The sequence below is a fragment of the Cryptomeria japonica genome, chromosome 2 (genome assembly GCF_030272615.1).
Source record: "Cryptomeria japonica chromosome 2, Sugi_1.0, whole genome shotgun sequence".
Taxonomy (NCBI): domain Eukaryota; kingdom Viridiplantae; phylum Streptophyta; class Pinopsida; order Cupressales; family Cupressaceae; genus Cryptomeria; species Cryptomeria japonica.
This window is the reverse complement of record NC_081406.1, coordinates 109,091,357-109,110,106: the sequence shown is the minus strand read 5'-3', so window position 1 is coordinate 109,110,106 and position 18,750 is coordinate 109,091,357. Positions and strand designations below refer to the sequence as shown.

The window sequence follows — 18,750 nt, the reverse complement described above, 5'->3', positions numbered from 1 at the left end:
TTGTTCTTCATCGTCATTGAGAAACTGTCGATCGTGATCATCATCCACTTCATCTTCTACTTCTTCGGTATCTTCTTCTTCCATCACATTATACTTTATCGGCCTTCCTTTTGGATTATGTCTAACAACAAATGACCAACCCGGTTTATGTGGAACCTCTGAGTAAAATACTTGCTTACATTGGCTTGGAAGAACATAGGGCTCATCCCCAACTGGTTCAAATGACCTTGTATTTAGCATTATAAAACCATTATCATGTTCAATAACAGTTCTATCAGGATCATTTTTATTCAATCGTAGCCTGTACCATTTGACGATGAACAAAACTAATTTGAAGGAATTAAAGTCACACTCAAGTATATCATCCAAAATGCCATAGTATCGATTTTGAGAATGTTGAGGACAAATGTCATTTCTCGATGAAATATTTGTCACCTCAAAGACTGCAGTGATGCCAGAATCACAAGTTTTCTTCGTGTCATCCAACTTTTTTATGCGAAATTTATGACCATTGCAGCACATAGCGTTGTGGTGTTTGACTTGTGATATGTCAAACATGTAAAATTTATTGCATTGTGAGTTGATAAACATATGGGTGATTAATAAATTTATACGTACCTGTTTATCTCTTAAACCATATGCTAAATCAATTTCCCTTTGCGTAACATTGGAATCTCCACTACGATGTGCTTCTTTAACCAATGAAGCCAAACCTTCCCATGTTAACGTGCATCCAAAATGTTGACAATGTTCAATCCATACCGTCATCCAATCAAGGTTGTTTGCAATATACAAATGTAGTGCATCCCACTCTCAACCAACTGTACAAAAAATAAATAGATGTCTTACAATTGATTTATTTTGAAGATTAAGAATTAATTAAATACAATAACATCTTATAATTACCTCTCACTTTCCTCAATCTACCTTTCCCTGTCAAGTACTCCCCTTCGAATTTGTTAATGGTGTTGGGATCCCAAATACGATCCACGTGGATCTTTGCTGCAAACTTAGGAAGATATTCAGAAATGTACACCATAGTCTGGTATACCATTTATCCCTCCACCATAGAACCCTCAGGATGTGCTCTTTGTCGAACCAAAGCCTTCAAAAATTTCAAGTGCCTCTGAACCATCCACATTGACCTAGTGTGTACAGGTCCACACAATTCAATCTCCTCAACTTGGTGTATGAGGTAGTGTTCTTGTGCATTGAAAAAAGCTAGAGGTAGACACTTTTGCATTACACACATTAAATGAGGAATTTTCCTCTTCCAATATTTTATATCATCTTTATGGATTTCTTTACATGACAACCACCTACAAGGTATTCAAGATGCAAAAAAATATATTACATAACAAGTAAAACAAATCGCAAATATAATATCTATACAACAAACTAAACAAATATCACTACTTACCTCATGTATTTTCCAAGATCATATATGACTTGATTGACATTATTGTCGAAGTCGTCTGGGAGAGATAGAGGTAGAACGTACTGTAGCAATTATAAAATTATCTTTTCATTTTTTTGTAACATAATGAAAAGTACACGTACGCGCAGTACTTAAATACATACTAAAAACACAAGAACATGAATTACCTTAATGAAGGTATGCCAATCATGCATTTTCATCTCTGGCCCAAATTCACTTTTCTTTGATATGAGATTGTTTATGTTTGCAGCAAATCCTGTGGGAAATCGAATTTTTCGTATGCCTTCTTTTATAGCATTGCTTTGCTGGTCCGTTAATAACCAAGGAAGCTCACTTATATTAATCTGGTCTCCATGGCTATTTGATTGAATGACATTTATAATTGCATGATTGGAATCCTGAATGTCACTACATATTTTGACAATTTTTTCTTTGTCACGCCTTCCATCCAATATTTTCCATATCGTCTCTGTTATATTCTTTCCAATATGCATACTATCAAACAAATGAACAATTTGTGACTGCTCGTAGTAGGGAAACCTACTAAATTGTCAGGGATAACTTTTATTCCCTTAGGAAGGTGGTCATTTATGCTTTCACAACATTCATGGTCATCAATCACATCATCAGTAAACAAAACAAAATAGAAAAGATGTTTTATGACAAACCAATAGATGGAATGGCATTACCTTGATGATTAATTCTATTATATTCCAACTTCCACAGTTGAGGTGTCATTCTTCATCTCTTTGATGTATTCTCTTCTTTCCCATTGAAAAGATGTTTTTCAGTATTTCGATACTTATGATTTTTGTGGAGAAAGTGCCTATACTCATCAAACACCTACTTTCCTAAACTTTTTGAATGATGAGATTTCATCTTTGGACCACAAAAAGGACATGCAAATTTTCCCTTTGTTTGAAGACCTGCAAGATAATGTATAATTGGATTAAATATGATAATTTTTTGAATTATAATGTTCATGCACAACATAAACACTATAACATACTACAAAAATGTGTCAGCCCCAGGGCATCGTGTATTGTCCATAGAAGCATCACATGGAATTGAAATTGTCTTTGTCCTATTGGTCTAGAGATGTCATACATAGTGACACCATTCCATAACTCCAGCAACTCGTCGATAAGAGGCTCGATATATACATTCATATCTTTAACTTGGTACTTACCTAATCGAATGAACAAAAACATTACATAATTATTATGACCATTTTACTGTAATATTTATAATTAAATTTAGACGACTATATTTAAATGATAAAATACTTGGAACAATCATTGCCAACATTATGTGCTCCCTCTTTATTGACATCCATGGAAGAATGTTATTATTGATAACAAAAACAGGCCACACTGAGTAAACAGATCTCATCTCTCCAAATGGATTGACACCGTTCACTGCCAATGAAAGCCTGAGATTACGAGGTTCTTCTTTAAAGTGTGGCCACTTTTCCTCTATGTCCATAAATGTTGAACCATCCGCAAGCATTCGAATAATGTCATCTCAACTTCTATTACGTGCATGGTAATCCATAAATTGTGCCAAGCTAGTGCACTTGAATAATCGTTGCATACGGGGAATAATGGGAATATAGCGAAGAACCTTGCGAGGAACCCTTTTTGTTATTTGATCTGTTCGATATCTACTGATATGATATTCAGGGCATTCAGTTCAAAATTCATGTTGTTTGTGATATATAATATGATCATTGGGACAAGCATCTATTGCTTGATACTCCATTCCAATATCTTTCATAATGGCAGATAATTCTCGGTATGAGCAAGGTAGAATATTTGATGGTGGTAACAAAAACTCACATATCAATCTACAGCGAAAAAATATAATTTGTTATAATAAAGAATATTAATGGTACAACATGATTCACAGTTTATTATGACATATATGACATACCTTAACATACGTGACATTGTTATGTTGGATAAACCATTCATAACCTTCAAGTTCACCAACAACAATACAATGGAGAGAAGAGTTGCCTGCGAGCCTCGTAAAGTGCCTCAGATGCCTTCTCAAGTAGAGGGACTTCATGAACAACATCAAGGTCATCTTCATCATCATGATTAGCTGTATGAGTACTAAATGAGCCATGGATCAATGTATTTGTACCATCATCTTCAATTGTGTTTTCTGGTTCATGATCATCATCTTCCATGGGATCATTATCTTCAGCTTCGATATTCACACCTCCATGTTCGTCCACTTCGAAAACCATATTCTTAGGGTTGTGTTGATCCATACCATGTGCTCCGGGGTGCTCGACCTATATAAAATTGATAAACAAAAATAAACCGTGATCATGATCTCATCATCACGTGATTTATTATGTATATAAATTGTCGCCACGATATAATAAAAAAATTACCAATGGATGATAATCATGTCCACCTTCAATGTGACCATGCAACCTACAATGTTTCTTCGTTGTTTTGATTAGAAGTCTTCTAGTCTTTAACCCCTTACAAATTTTGCACGGACAATAACATTTTCCATCACCTTTTCTTTTCAAGTTAGACCACAATCTAGCAATTGTCTCCTTATTTTGTTGTTCGTTGATATCGTCTGACATGGTCTTTCTTCACGGGCAAGAAAATAGAAATTATCATCATTGAATAGAGTATCTTATTGAATTTAGATTTCTAGTTTGCTTATGGTACATCACACAACATGGAAAACAAGAAATACTCAATAAATAACAGGATTCATTGATCTAGTATTATCACAATCTGCACTTGGCCTTCAATATTTTCTCCTCCTAACATTGTTTATCCATTACCTGTCAAGTACAGAACTCTAAAACCCATGGCTATTAAAATACATAAGACAACATTGTAGCATCTTATAATCATCTGTTATAAAACCAAAGCACTTGGGAGTGATTCTTTTGTTTGTCACAGTCCAGGAAAATGGTGTCTACTGGAGCCTTGAATAACTGACTAGAAAGATTTTTAATTCCTTTTCTTTTTCCTTTTGATTTTTTCACGGTCACTTCCATCCTCCGAGTCAAATGCCCTCGACCTTTTCTTTCTTCTTGTTTTTTCATACTCATAGTCATGCTTTGAATTGTTTTTCTTTCTTGGTGACTCCTTACTGCTCTCACTGTCAGTTTCACTCTCAGAATCTGAGTTTGATGTATCAGAATCTGACGAACCTGATGAACTAGAAGAATCGTCATTAGAGGTAAATTCATCTGACACAGGAATAGACTTTTGCTGATGCATTACAACCCTTGGCATATTCTTCAAATACTCACGTAAACTCTCAGTGATACCACCAAGACCAATAGAAGTAAAGAAATTGATAGCAAACCGTGAATTTTTGGGATTGTCCTTTGGAGAAATTAAATTAGAAGACTCCTACATTGTCGGATCGTTCAACCTTTCATTATGCAACAATATACCAAGTTGCTCTGCTCGCTCCTGCAAGAGAAGCTTGGTATAAAAATACGGGAAGAGGAAGTAGTATCTTCCTCTGTCAGATGTATATAAGCAAGACAATGCCATGGAAGAGCATCTGTGCCAAGTAAGTGGGCCAAAAACTTTGCAACATTACGCAGTTTATTTGTTTCCAGTCTGTGTATCATAGAATACTGTTGTACAAAACACTTATCAAAAAATTCCTCATAAATTTTATTGATCATACAGAATCTTTGCCCAAGAAGACCATAATAACGAAGGTATGTTCTCTCTTGACCAGGTTCAAGCTTGATCTTTAGTAGCTTATGACCAGCTTCCTCAAAATCAACACTTGACATGATTGTCAAATAAATTGAACGTCTTAAATTGACCAAGTTTGTCTCTGTCTCATCCTGTATTCTCAGTGCTTCCTCACCTTCCTCTTCATCATCATCATCATCATCATCATCATCTAAATCAACACCTGAATCATTCTCCCCTTCTGCTTCATCTGAAGAAGAATCTCCAAGGATATCTTTCTTCAGTTTTTCATAGGTTGCCTCATGCTCTAAGAAATCAGGATCCGGCTTGAAAACATCCAAACCAACTTCTTGATCAAGTTCATCTTCTAGGAAAACTTCATGTGTTAACTGATCTGGACGCACAGCTGGATGACCCTCGAACTTAGCTTTGTGAACTGCAAAAAGGCCTTCAATTAAAAATTGTACTCGTTTGTCAATTTCCCCCTCATGGAGAATACCTCTAAATCTTTCAAAAATCCCATAGAGACCTTTGGGTGAAAGGTCTTGCAACAAAGAACCACATTCTTTCACGAACCCAACAGCAACCTCTACACTGTCATCTGTGGGGTTCTCTAGTAAAAGGGTGAGAAGTTCCAAGGCAATGATCTCATGTGCAACTTGTTGATTCACTAAATGAGCTATGAATTTGTTTGCTGCTATCAACATGTGCTTGTCATTGCATTTGTATGCCCTCTTAAGCTGCAAAATAATTCTTCACAAAAGCAGATTGCCAACTTTAGGAAATTTTGTATTTACCACAACAACCAACGCAGCAAAAACATCTGTAAATCCAGGGGATGCCATTTGGGATTTCATACAAGACCTACAAAATAGACCCCTCCCACGGATGAGATTCTCTGCAAACAACTCTGGAATGATGTTCTTGATGTTAGATACATTTACCTTGTTTACTAACCCATTGATACTCTTCTGAAGGGCATCCCATGTCATGCGTTGGTATTCCACACTACTCTTGTCTTCCACATCTTTCATCATTTGAGCCAGCTTAAATGGGGGAATGTTAACACCCCCAATTCTTCCAACACCCTTCTCAGCTCCTCTTACAACACCTTCGCCATTCCCATTCTGAGATGGAGCAGACACAACACCAGAAGTTTTCACTTCCACTACCTCTCTGTCCCTCTTGTTTCCAGAAGCCCCTTTACCACTTAATTTGTGCTTATTTCTGTACATAAACCCATCAGGAAGCATGGGTTTTTGCATATAAGCTCGCCCAAATATTTTACAGTTATTTTTCATCAAGATTCCCTCAGGAGCTGGCAGATCCTGCTTCCATACTTTAATTATGTTTTCTAAAAGGACGATCCTAAAAATCCATGCATTGCAAACAACTTTTTACACCTTTGTTGGTTGTGGTGGCGTCACAGAGAGTTTACATCAATAAATGAAGAACATGCCAATGCTTTTAATGCAGCAATAGAAGTCTATCTCTTATTCAATATCTCTAGTGAAACCCCCATGATCTTTTGTTGGAGTAGAATTTGTTATATTCTAGAAAGGGTCTTGTCCTTTGTTGATGTGATATTCATCTACCTCAAGAAATAACTTTTCTTTTCTCCAACAAGAAGTGGAACTAAATGAAGATCTAGCACCATGAAATGAATCCTCAAAAGGATTACTATAGTTAGTTTTGGTAGATAATGATATGGGTAAAATACTAATGTGGCTTTAGGAAACATTATGTACTAGCTTAGCATACTCTAACAACTTTGGTGCGACATGTACTCTTTTTATACACAGATTTTACTTTCAACTGAGGAGGTTTGTATGTACTTACTTGTCTTTCGATTGTATTCATATTTCAAGAATTTCTTCTATCAACAAATCATTTGTTGTAAGTTGTACAAGTGGAAGTTTGAACATGCCTTCCATACTAGCCTTGTTGATACGTTCAACACCATCTTGTGCAACAAATCTTTAGAACTCCACTATTTCATTGAAGAGTGAGTAGTAGGGACAATCTAGGACACTTACAGAGGTTTTGCAAGAGAGATAAATAGACCTAAATATTATGGCTTAATAATGATCAATAGGTAAACAGATAAGAAACTCCCAATATCAAAATGACTTTCTCAATTGTCTTTACTAGAAATGGATAGATCTGCTAATAATGGCTTTATGACTATATGTCAACTTTAGACTCAATCCAAGACGAGCTAGAACTATTATGCGATATCTAGATTTATGATCTCTATAATATAACAATCCCATAATTATGTTTCCATGCATCTATACCACAACACAAACATCATGCTAGTGTTCAGCCATAGCAATTGATATCCTAATTATAGAATGTGAAATATGCACATAACTATGAATAAAGATTAAGAAAAACAAAGAAAGATGCTTATTGCAAACATAAATGACTAATGGACAAGAATTGGATTCATTGTAGATAGTTTTGAATATCAAATTTACTTATTTGTGTGCATTTACTAACTCATGTACTTGTGGCCAACCATTTATCTCTTTCATAAATTAAACACTTATTAATAACATTAAATGGCTGAGTAATTATGTTTTAGTTGAAATTGAAAATAAAATATTTTATTTCAGGACAGCTCACACTATTCCCTATCATATTTTAGACTCTCGGTTTTGTTAGTAGTGGTTTGATGTCTTTGGAGCTGATCATTGCATTTCTTTAGTTACGTTTTCCAGCGTACTCCCAGCCTGTGCCAAAATGGGAGCTTTGGAGCAGGGTATGGACATTCATCAAAGCATAAAAGATAGAGGAATTTTGTTAGATGTAGTTGCAACTGCACAAAATGGATTTGTTGAGAAGGCTTTAGAATTTTTCAAGCAAATACAATCGACAGGTGTAAAGCCAAATTCCACGACCATTGCTACTATCCTCCCTGCCTATGCCAAAATGGGAGATTTGGAACAGGGTATGGACATTCATCGAAGCATAAAGGATAGAGAAATTTTGTCAGATGTTGTAGTTGTAACTACCCTGGTAGACATGTATGCAAAATGTGGAAGCATAGACAAGGCACGTGAACTGTTTGATAGAATGCCTGAAAGAAATGATGTCTCGTGGACTGCAATGATTGTTGGATATGCACAAAATGGATTTGTCGAAAAGGCTTTAGACACTTTCAAGCAAATGAAATTGGAAGGCATAAAGCCAAATTCCACAGCCTTTGCCAGCATCCTCCCTGCCTGTGCAAAAATGGGAGCTTTGAAACAGGGTATGGACATCCATCAAAGCATAACGGATAGAGGAATTTTGTTAGGTGTTGTACTTGCAAATGCCCTGCTTGACATGAATGCAAAATGTGGAAACATGGACAAGGCTCGTGAATTGTTTGATACGATGTCGCAAAGAGATGTGATCTCATGTGAACAATCAACATGCGCATCTACGGGAGGAAGGGATTGCTGCTACAAAATTGAACGCTCACTCCTCAATCACAGTTCTATGGTTTTACGAGATTAAACTAGGACAATTAACCACCACATGTATATTTTTTTCAACATGAAATTAAAAAATAGGGCAATTTGAATCTACCTCCTGCGTGAGATTGCCTTCGACGCGGGTTTGATGTTCTTGGGGGTTGAAGTCGCCACGGACGCCCACGCGGGATTACAATTCACAAATGAATTCCCCGCCTCTTTTTTTATTTTGTAATGGCCGTTGTCGTCAGAATTACGACGAACTTGAGCACTTTTTTGAAAAAAAAGAAAATTCTCATTGCCAATGCCTTCTTCATCGAAACCAAATGGGAAATTTCCGTCGGAATTACGACGAATGTGGGCATTTTTAAAAAAAAAATCAAATTTGGCCACAATATACCTTCTCCGTCGGAAACCTCAGTCGAAAATCTAATCCAAATGTATTAGTGTGGGGAGTTTTTGGTAAATGAAATAATAATATTTTTACCTTGATTTGGGGTAAGGTTGGTGTAAAATATAATATTTCCTATTATTTTGGTTCAGCCGACATGTTTTCATAGTTGGGAAATGTATTGTATTTATATGATTTCTTGTGAATTGTCAAGGGTTGGCTGGCGAGAGTCATTTTCTGAATTATTGAAGGTTTGATTATGATTTTTGCTTGGATTGAGAGCTTGGATTTGGGGATTGCGCTTCATCGAATTTCTAGGGTTCATTATCCTTCTTACCAGGTTGGAAACTTTTAATCCTTCTCTACAATTTTATTTTGAAAAGCTTGTCTTTGAAAGATTGTTTGTCGAGGAAATTATTGTAAGAATAATTATATGGTTTCATAAATTATATTATAATATTTGGGGGTATTGCTATTCATTATGGTTATACCGCTAGTGTGATTGACGTAAGTGATTTTGTGTTGCCATGGGTGACTTTGTTTTGTTCCTGTATAGTATCGTGTATTGATATGCTTGGTTTGGGAGATGTCGACTTGTCCAATTTATTGTGTATTGTCCATTGGTTTATTCCTTGCATTGCATCTCTCTTGGACTTATTTTGATGTCATTTTGTAAACTTATGAAATTATCTAGCTTGATCATAAATCTCTTTTCTGTATTTTTGAGTTTATGAGTTGAATGCGTTGAATGTTAAATGTGCTATTGTTTTGGGCGAATTCGCTATGAAATCTGGCATATGCGCTAAACCCTAGAGTATATGCGCTGCCCTGTAGGGAAAATGCACCATTTTGGGTTGGAAAGGCACTACAGAAATGACTGTATACGTTGTGCAGTGATTCAAAAGCACTTTTCTGAGTCATAGAGGCGTTGCAGAAGAGGTCAAAATTGCTGCAAAAGTTGATAAAAGAGTTGCAAAGATTGATAAATACGATACAAGAATAATCATATGCGCTGCTTCTTCTAGCAAATGCACTGTCAAAATCAGCATATGCGTTGTTCTGCTTTGTTTCATGTTTTCTGGTTATTTAGGTTTTTTGAGTCGATTTTCCGTGGTCTGTCTTTTGACTAGAGACTGCTTTTTGATCCTTTGTGTTTTCTGAATTGGTATAATTGATCTATGATGGTTTTCAAATTATGTTATTGGTATTCGTGATTTAGCAAGAGGTATTTGCCTTGCTTGAGTAATAGTATATCTTTTGGTTCTAGCAAGATGGTGTTGACTTGTTGAGGATGCTTGTATCATTATTGGGTTGAGCAAGATGGATCATGCCTTTCTCATGTTTACTATTCTTTCTTGAGGTTCTTGGTATATTTTATGTGGTTTGACTTTGGCTATTGATTCATTGATGAATGTTTCATGTGGATATTGTTATGTGGATTTGATTGAGCCTCCTTGTTGTTGTTATTGTATTGTTGTTATCCTGAGGTCTTGGAACATGGTTAGGGGGAGTGGGCTTTCATGTGTCGGTCGGGTCACATGAGAATAGAACACTAAGAGGTTCCTTGTGAGGATGCTTGTGGGTCTAGACTTCTAGGAACTCATGAAGATTTTCTTTATGTAATCAAGTGATAACATTAATAATTAATTAGATGGGTTGGGTAAACAAGATTCACCTAATCAAGATAATAAATAGATGTTTGTGTGCTCCATCTCATAGCCCTTGAGGATGGTTTGAGATAAGTTTGGGAAAGCCATAGAGATGGCAAGGCATACTCCCTTGATTATCACATAGATAGAGTTGCGGTTTCACATGTCTATCAGGGTGTGGCCTTATCCCTTCTTTGTGAGGATAGAATGTGATGACACTCTTCCCTACATGTGCCCTTGTTCCTTATTCCAAGGTTGTTTATATGCCTCTAGGAGTTCTATATCTTTGGTTTCAGCCTTGTGTTGTGTCTTGGATTGTTCGTCTTTGAGGTTTCTTTCTGGTTATGGTTGTTTTGTTGAGTTCATTTGGCTGTTAGATGTCAGCCTAGGTCTAGAATGTGAGTGGGGCCTTGTGTCATCTCCTAGCACGAGGGGTGGTTCCTTATTGGTTCCACATGGTCGGGTGGTTTGATGCCTTCTTCCATTGGGATGTTCTCTTCATTGGATGCTCATGAGTGGATGTGGATTATCTACCTCTTCAGTTCGTAATTGTATCCATGAAGCATATTGTTGTGTATCTATAAGGTTTGGCTATTCATTATTGTATTATGTATCATGAGATTTGTATACTTGTGAATTGGAGACTATGTATATATTGATGTGAAACAATATTGTATTCATTTGTATATGGAATTGATTAGTAAGTTATGGTTATTATTCTTGTAATGAGGATTAAGTGGTTAATGATGTATAGATAGAAGTAAGGAAGGATTATGCTTAGATATGCTATCTTGTATATTGAAATAGATCTTCTTTGGATGGGAATAAGTGTTAGAAACTTTTGGATTTGGTGCATTTAAAATGAACTTAGATTTAGGATCAAATGGGTATATAATGGATATCTTTCTATACTTTTAGGTGAAAAAATCATAGGATAATCATAGAATAGTTTTGATGTGGTTTGTGTTCATGGTGTTGTTACTTAGGTTAAGTAATGTCGTTGAGATACCCTAGGGATTGTTAGATGTTGGATGTTGTTTACTTCCACTTGCGTATTATATTCTTATGATTTGATTATATGCATGGTTAAAGATGTTTGAATGTGTAATCTAAGTTATTTATATGTATTGCATTAGAATATTTTAAAAAATTGTTATCTATATCTATATGTTAGTTATATTTCTCTAAAATATATAAATTACATGACTTAAGATTTTGTAATCACTCTCAATAATCCAAGATGTAAAGTGTTATGTAACATGAAGTTATGTAACATCTCTGAATTTAATAAGTTTTAATGGTGCTTATGTGAAAGAGTTGAAGCTCGGTCTATTCATGTAATAGTTTGTTTTGATCAATAAAAAATCTGTGTTTTTCTCCCCATCTCTTTCAAATTGCAATTAACATTAAAAAAAAACATAAACCCCCACTTAAACCGAAGGTTAACTTTTAAATCAGGGTTTAGCGTGTACCCGTTGGCTAACATAAAAATAACGTAGATTATCTATAGAGCGTACTACTTGGGTGAATTTGATGCAGAGGACGTTTGTGTCCAAATGGCGATACTGGCATTCGTTATTATTCTCATCCTGTGATTCTCGCTGCTCAAGATTTTCAATCTTATCCATGGATTCAGGAAAATAATGCCTGGTAATCGTTTCAAAGGCATGTAAAAGATTTAAGAGTACCTAAATTTACCAAAAATTGAAATTGAGGGTCTGAATGCTATGATTTATCAATCATCTGAACTTCCGGGATTCTACATTGAACAGTCAATCCTGCATTTCAGAATGAAAAATAGCCGCACGATTCATCGAGATACACTTACTGGCACAAATTCAATGAAAATTTCAACAAATTTGCGCTTCCATGTAGATTATCTATTCAGAGAGTGTTATTCTTGAGCAAACACTTTGGTTAATTTGATTCAAAGGAATCTAACTTGTGTCGGAATGGCGTGATACTTTGCACATTTTCATTATTATCCTCGTCCTCTCATTCTCGCTGCTCAAGATTTTGAATCTTCTCCAGGATTAGGGAAAATATTAACTCTAAATCGAATAACTGTCATTTCAAAGGCATGTAAAAGAATTACAGTACCTAAATTTAGCAAAATTGAAATTGAGAGTGTGAATGCTATGATTTAAGAAACATCTGAACTTACGGGATTTGACATTGAATAGTCAATCGACTCAATCCTGCATTTCAGAATGAAAAATAGACGGACGATTCATCCAGATACACTTAATGGCACAAATTGAATGAAATTTTAGACAAATTTACTGTTTTCTAGCTATCTTTAGTAAATTTAACTCAATAATCTAAACCATTTGAAGGTTTCCTTTCTCAACTTGTCGTCTATTCTCCTTGAATTCAAACACTTAAACGTTTTCCTTTCGTACTTTTTTCCTAAGAGATCTGTGTTAAGTGTTTGTCAATGGAAGAAATTTAGCAGAACGAAAGGCCGACAAATGTGAGTGATCCTCACATCTTCTGCAATATTTACGGCCGTGTTCCTCCATGGCGGTCAATATGTCTTGTCGACAATATGTTTTGGGGATTTCACTCGAAGGAACAAGAATCACGTCTCAAAAAGAATCAAAGGCTAGCAGTTCTAATGTTGCAGATCCGCGCTCTCAAGAATACTTACAGCCCCGATATTATGAGAGGCTCCTTGACTTTCTTGGAGAAAATGATGTCTCTGTTATGGCCAAGGCAAGCATGAATTTTGATAAGCAAGCTTTAATTTCAATTCACGAAAAGGCGCGCCTGTATCTCACACATCCTCAAGCTGAACAGATTTTACGCATGCACAAACCTCTGGAGCATGTCACCGAAAGCACTCATCAAACGACAGAAGCTACAGACGAGCTTGTTCCGGTAAGCCTTAGGGATTTGAAAATAGGGAACCGGAACGAAGGCGTGGTGTTATTTGGCGAATTCTGTGTTGAACCTTTAAAAATTGGGAGGATTTACACTCTGCTCGAGGAGGCAGGGACTGGGAAGGCAGTGGCTCTTTGCATCGCTTTTCCATATCAATATTTTGCAAGAAATAATTTTCCTCAAGGCACTAAAATTGTTCTCAAGGAGCCCATGCTTGTCCAAGGCGAAAGCGATCTGGTATTTATTCATGTGGAGAATCCCCTGTGTATTCAAATAGTACAGAGCCTTCCTGATCCTAAAGATATAAACTTTACAGCTGGTAAAGAAAAAATTAAGAAGTGGATGGCGTTTGGACATATGGCTTACCGTGCAGGCGAGTGGGAGAATTGTATAAGAAATTACAGTAAATGTGTAGCATGTCTCTCCCAAGGAATGAAGGTAGATGCGTCTACTGTTAATGTCATGTATACTGAAAGATGTGTAGCATATTTTGAACTTCACCGCTACGAAGAAGCTGTGCAAGATGCAGATAAAGTCGAACCTTCCGAGAGCATCGAAGTGCAATTCAAAATTCGATCACTTTTATCTGTAGGTAGATATAAAGACGCCTTTAGTTTTCTCCAGCGTTCCTGTGCTCTGTTTCCAGAAAAGAAGCAGATCTTCACCACGGCTTATCGCAGATGGAGCGCGGTCTGTTTTGACATAGGCAAAGCTATCATCGGCTCTGATGCAGGTAGCTCCAGTGCTTTGAAACCAGATGGAGATTTCATTGGGCCAGTGGAGATCAGAATGACGAGCAATGGTTGCGGCAGGGGTTTGTTTGCGACGGAGAAAATCGAGGAAGGTGAGGTGCTGTTGATCAGCAAAGCCTTGGCCATTTCTCAAAAATGTAGGGAGCAGAATGAGCTCCTTCAAAATGTGAAAGATAAGCTTAAATCCTGTGGAGAAAAGACTCGCCAGATCTTTTTCTCCCATTGCAGTAAAGATTTGTCCTGCCTCATTCCCTGCATGTCAGATTTCATTACCGAGTCTGCTGGAGAATACATTTTCCCCACTGAAAGTAATGAAGAAATTACTACTGCTTGTGAAAGATATGAGATGCTGAGCGACAATGACAAGGACCAAGCAATTCTTCACATCTTAAACCGGATTGCACTGGACGACTCGTCTCCCTCTGCTATGCAACAAATTTTCAAGCAGCCGGTTGTCTTTAACCCTGTTCCAACCAGACTTTATTATGGGGCATGGCTGCTTCCATCCTTCATTAACCATTCCTGTGCGCCCAACGCAGCAAGAATCAATTTGGGCGATATCATGAGGATTCACGCGGCCACGGATATCTCTGCTGGCGAAGAAATCTGCATTCCATATTTTAATGTTCTGTTTCCCTACCCTTGTCGGCAGGAAGCTTGCGAAAGCTTTGGTTTCAGATGTCTCTGTGAGAGGTGCGAGCTCGAAAAAATGGTCATGGAACACAAATCGAAAACAAGGAAACTTTACAGGGAATATTTGATAGTTGGCATTTCCAGGCTTGAAAACAGGGATACTCAACTGCAGAGCCTAGCTGCTCAAGTGGAAAAGTGCATGGAAAGTTTGAAACGGATGGTGAACGAAGATGAGGACATTTATTTTTATGAAGGCTGGATCCGGGCCTCGTTTACCCCTCTGTATTCGGCACTTCTTGAAAACAGATGGAGGAAAAATGGAATTGCTGCGGTGATTGGAATGGTTGGGAATAAGATTGAACAGGAGACTCTGTACAATGCTGCAACTGCTATTCTTGCAACCTGTCCGGGGAGCCTTCAATGTCTCATATTTTTTCACAGATGTCTTTGTTTGTGGAAAGATCGCGCAGGAAAATATGCAGAGTGGGGATTGTCGAGCTTCGCAGGACTTTACGATGGACTTGTGAGTGACGCACAAAAGTCTTTAGAGGGAGCATTCCCTTCTGTTTACGGCCACCAGAATGAACATGTTGTACAAGCTTTTCTGAAATATTTAGAGCAACCGAATTGAGTTATATTCATGCAGGGTGAAAGTTCGGCTTGTGGAGAACGAAAAAGGGTTTGAATTGTTCTTTGAACTGGTCAATGCTGTGGTTTCAATGCCAAATGATTTTGTTTTTGGTTGTGGCGGAGCTTTGATGGATTTCTTTTCTTTCTTTCTATTTCTTGGGTCAACTCCTTTGTTTGAATAATCCATCACTAAGTTCTTATTTTAGTGAATGCAAAAATAAATTAAGGCTGCATATTTATATCATTTTCAATAGTATTTTGGTATATTGACATGGGATTTTGTGTAAAGTTGAGGTATTTGTTTATGATATTCATTTATTAAATATATTTTGTATATTTCATTTTCATTTTCTTTTGTGGTTCAGAATATTTATGAGATGTATATTTGTAAATATTTATATATTTATTGGGTTTTTTTTCATGAAGTCATTTATGTAGTTATATATTTTATCTTTCTAAATTTGAATTTAAATTTGATCAACTCTCTTTTATGTCTTTCTTTCCTAAAACCAACTAAATACACATTTATGCAATATAATGTCTTGTTCTTGTATATAGACACTATACATTCATTTTACATTTCAAGAGAGAGTAGGGAGATTAAAAGAGTAGGGAGATTAAAGAATCATTTGCATTACCATATTTCAATTGGTGCACTAAAAGGTATCTAGATGTGAATAAGAATTCTAAGAACATAGACATGTCTAAAGAATCTCATTTTCAAATATTCTACACACATTTTCATGATTCAAGCTAGAAGAATATGTCCCATATTCAAAAAATAATAACCATACCAAAATGTTTCTAAATATATTTAAATGAAAAAAAAAATCGAATTAAATCGTAAACTCAACTCTAATCTCTAAACTTGATTTTGTAAGAGAAAAAAATAACAATTTTAAAATAAATTTCAAACTAAGATTCATTATTTGAACCCCAAAACATTGCCAATCTCAAAGGTTAAACAAATATTTCTGAAAATTTATCTCTAATAATATTGAAGTTTCTTCCTCGCACATTAATACATAGAAATCCTTGTAATACTATTTAGATGAGTATGCACCCTCATATCATTGTTATGGAGGCCATACACTCTAAAAGGAGGTCAAAGTTTAAAAAGCAAGTTTACAAAACTTGGGAAACCAAGTTAAAAATCATTGACCATACAATATAATATTTGTATGACTTATTGAGGTAATTTGTTGAAATGAAATTGAGAAAGATTAAGGCTTATTTTGAACTTTGATTAGTGTAACATTTTGATAAAGACTTGTACACTAAAAAGTGAAATTAAATTCTAGACAAGGTGTTAAGATAACTTAAATATATGAGAATATGAGATCTTGGGATGCAATAATACTACCGTGATCCTATCTAAGCGGCCTGTTTTTATCCTTATGGTGTTATTTTATCTTCTATAAATAAAAATATTTAATACTAGAAAAATTTGCCACAACTCCTATTGATGCATGGTCACTTTTTTAGGACTAGTGCAAGAAGAGGTATAGGAAGAGGCCTATTTCAAATTTTTAGAACCTTGAACTAGGCCAATTGATAACCATATTAAAAAAATAATAACCATACCAAAATGTTTCTAAATATATTTAAATGTTAAAAAAAAAAAAAACGAATTAAATCGTAAACTCAACTCTAATCTCTAAACTTGATTTTGTATGAGAAAAAAATAACAATTTTAAAATAAATTTCAAACTAAGATTCATTATTTGAACCCCAAAACATTGCCAATCTCAAAGATTAAACAAATATTTCTGAAAATTTGTCTCTACTAATATTGAAGTTTCTTCCTCGTACATTAATACATAGAAATCCTTGTAATACTATTTAGATGAGTATGCACCCCCATATCATTGTTATGGAGGCCATACACTCTAAAAGGAGGTCAAAGTTTAAAAAACAAGTTTACAGAACTAGGGAAACCAAGTTAAAAATCATTGACCATACAATATAATATTTGTATGACTTATTGATGTAATTTGTTGAAATGAAATTGAGAAAGATTAAGGCTTATTTTGAACTTTGATTAGTGTAACATTTTGATAAAGACTTGTACACTAAAAAGTGAAATTAAACTCTAGACAAGGTGTTAAGATAACTTAAATATATGAGAATATGATATCTTGGGATACAATAACATTGTCGTGATCCTATCTAAGCGGCCTAGTTTTATCCTTATGGTGTTATTTTATATTCTATAAATGAAAAAATTTAATACTAGAAAAGTATGCCACAATTCCTATTGATGCATGGTCACTTTTTTAGGACTAGTACAAGAAGAGGTATACGAAGAGGCCTATTTCAAATTTTTAGAACCTTGAATTAGGCCAATTGATTATTTAACAGAAAGAAAATTTCTTCTCAACACACTACGCATTGCACCGAATGAGTCAACGTATAATAATTCTGAAAAATTTAATAATGTACTAACACTAATTCTAGCTCTTGGTTATGTAATTGTTTGGGCCTCTCCCTATCTAATCTAATCTAAACACTAATTCTAGCTCTGCATCTAAACAAAATCCTAACTCTATCTCTAACCGTTACACTAACCCTGATTTAATCTATAATACTATCCCTTTAATAATAACCCTTATCCTAATTCTCTAAGGAACCCTAAACATATTCCTAATTATTTTTAACCCCAACAATATTGGTAGTTATAATTATAACAAGTAACTAAACTATATTTCAATGCTTATCCTAACACAAATCATAAAATAACTCTAACTTTAAGCTTTATTCATCCAAAGCTAACCTTGCCACCATTAGCAACACATCACAACTACAGTACTTAAACTTGAAAGAGTGTGTAAACTTACATAACCTCCCTAATGTCATTAGCAACCAATGAGAGTTAAAACACTTGAATTTGGAAGGGTGAGTAAGCTTAAATAACCCTTGTGATACTATTACTATTACAACTATAATTTATAACTATAACTCTAACCCTAATTAAATTATTGCCTTAAATGAACAAAATAACTATCCCTTATTAAACCCTTTCCCAAATTGAACCCTATTCCTCACCCTATTTTAACACTCATCATAATCAAATGCTAACCATAACTATAAATGAAGCCTCATTCGATGCTAACCCTTACCATAATCCTAATTGAACCTTCATTGCACGCTAACCCTAATTGAAGAATAACCCTAACTATGAATCCAAAATATTGTAACCCTAACCTCAACATTAATAT

General features: G+C 35.4%; 1 protein-coding gene across 1 annotated transcript; it reads left to right on the top strand.

Moving 5' to 3' along the window:
* The first annotated feature begins 13,154 nt into the window (after nt 1-13,154).
* LOC131054295 (uncharacterized) lies at nt 13,155-15,533 on the top strand. Its single transcript, XM_057988771.2, has one exon. The coding sequence runs from the start codon at nt 13,155-13,157 to the stop codon at nt 15,531-15,533; it is 2,379 nt and encodes a 792-aa protein (XP_057844754.2).
* The last annotated feature ends 3,217 nt before the right edge of the window (nt 15,534-18,750 follow it).

Bases quoted from the DNA above. Each gene is read 5' to 3' on its own strand.
- LOC131054295 (XM_057988771.2), top strand. From the start codon at position 13,155: ATGGCGGTCAATATGTCTTGTCGACAATATGTTTTGGGGATTTCACTC.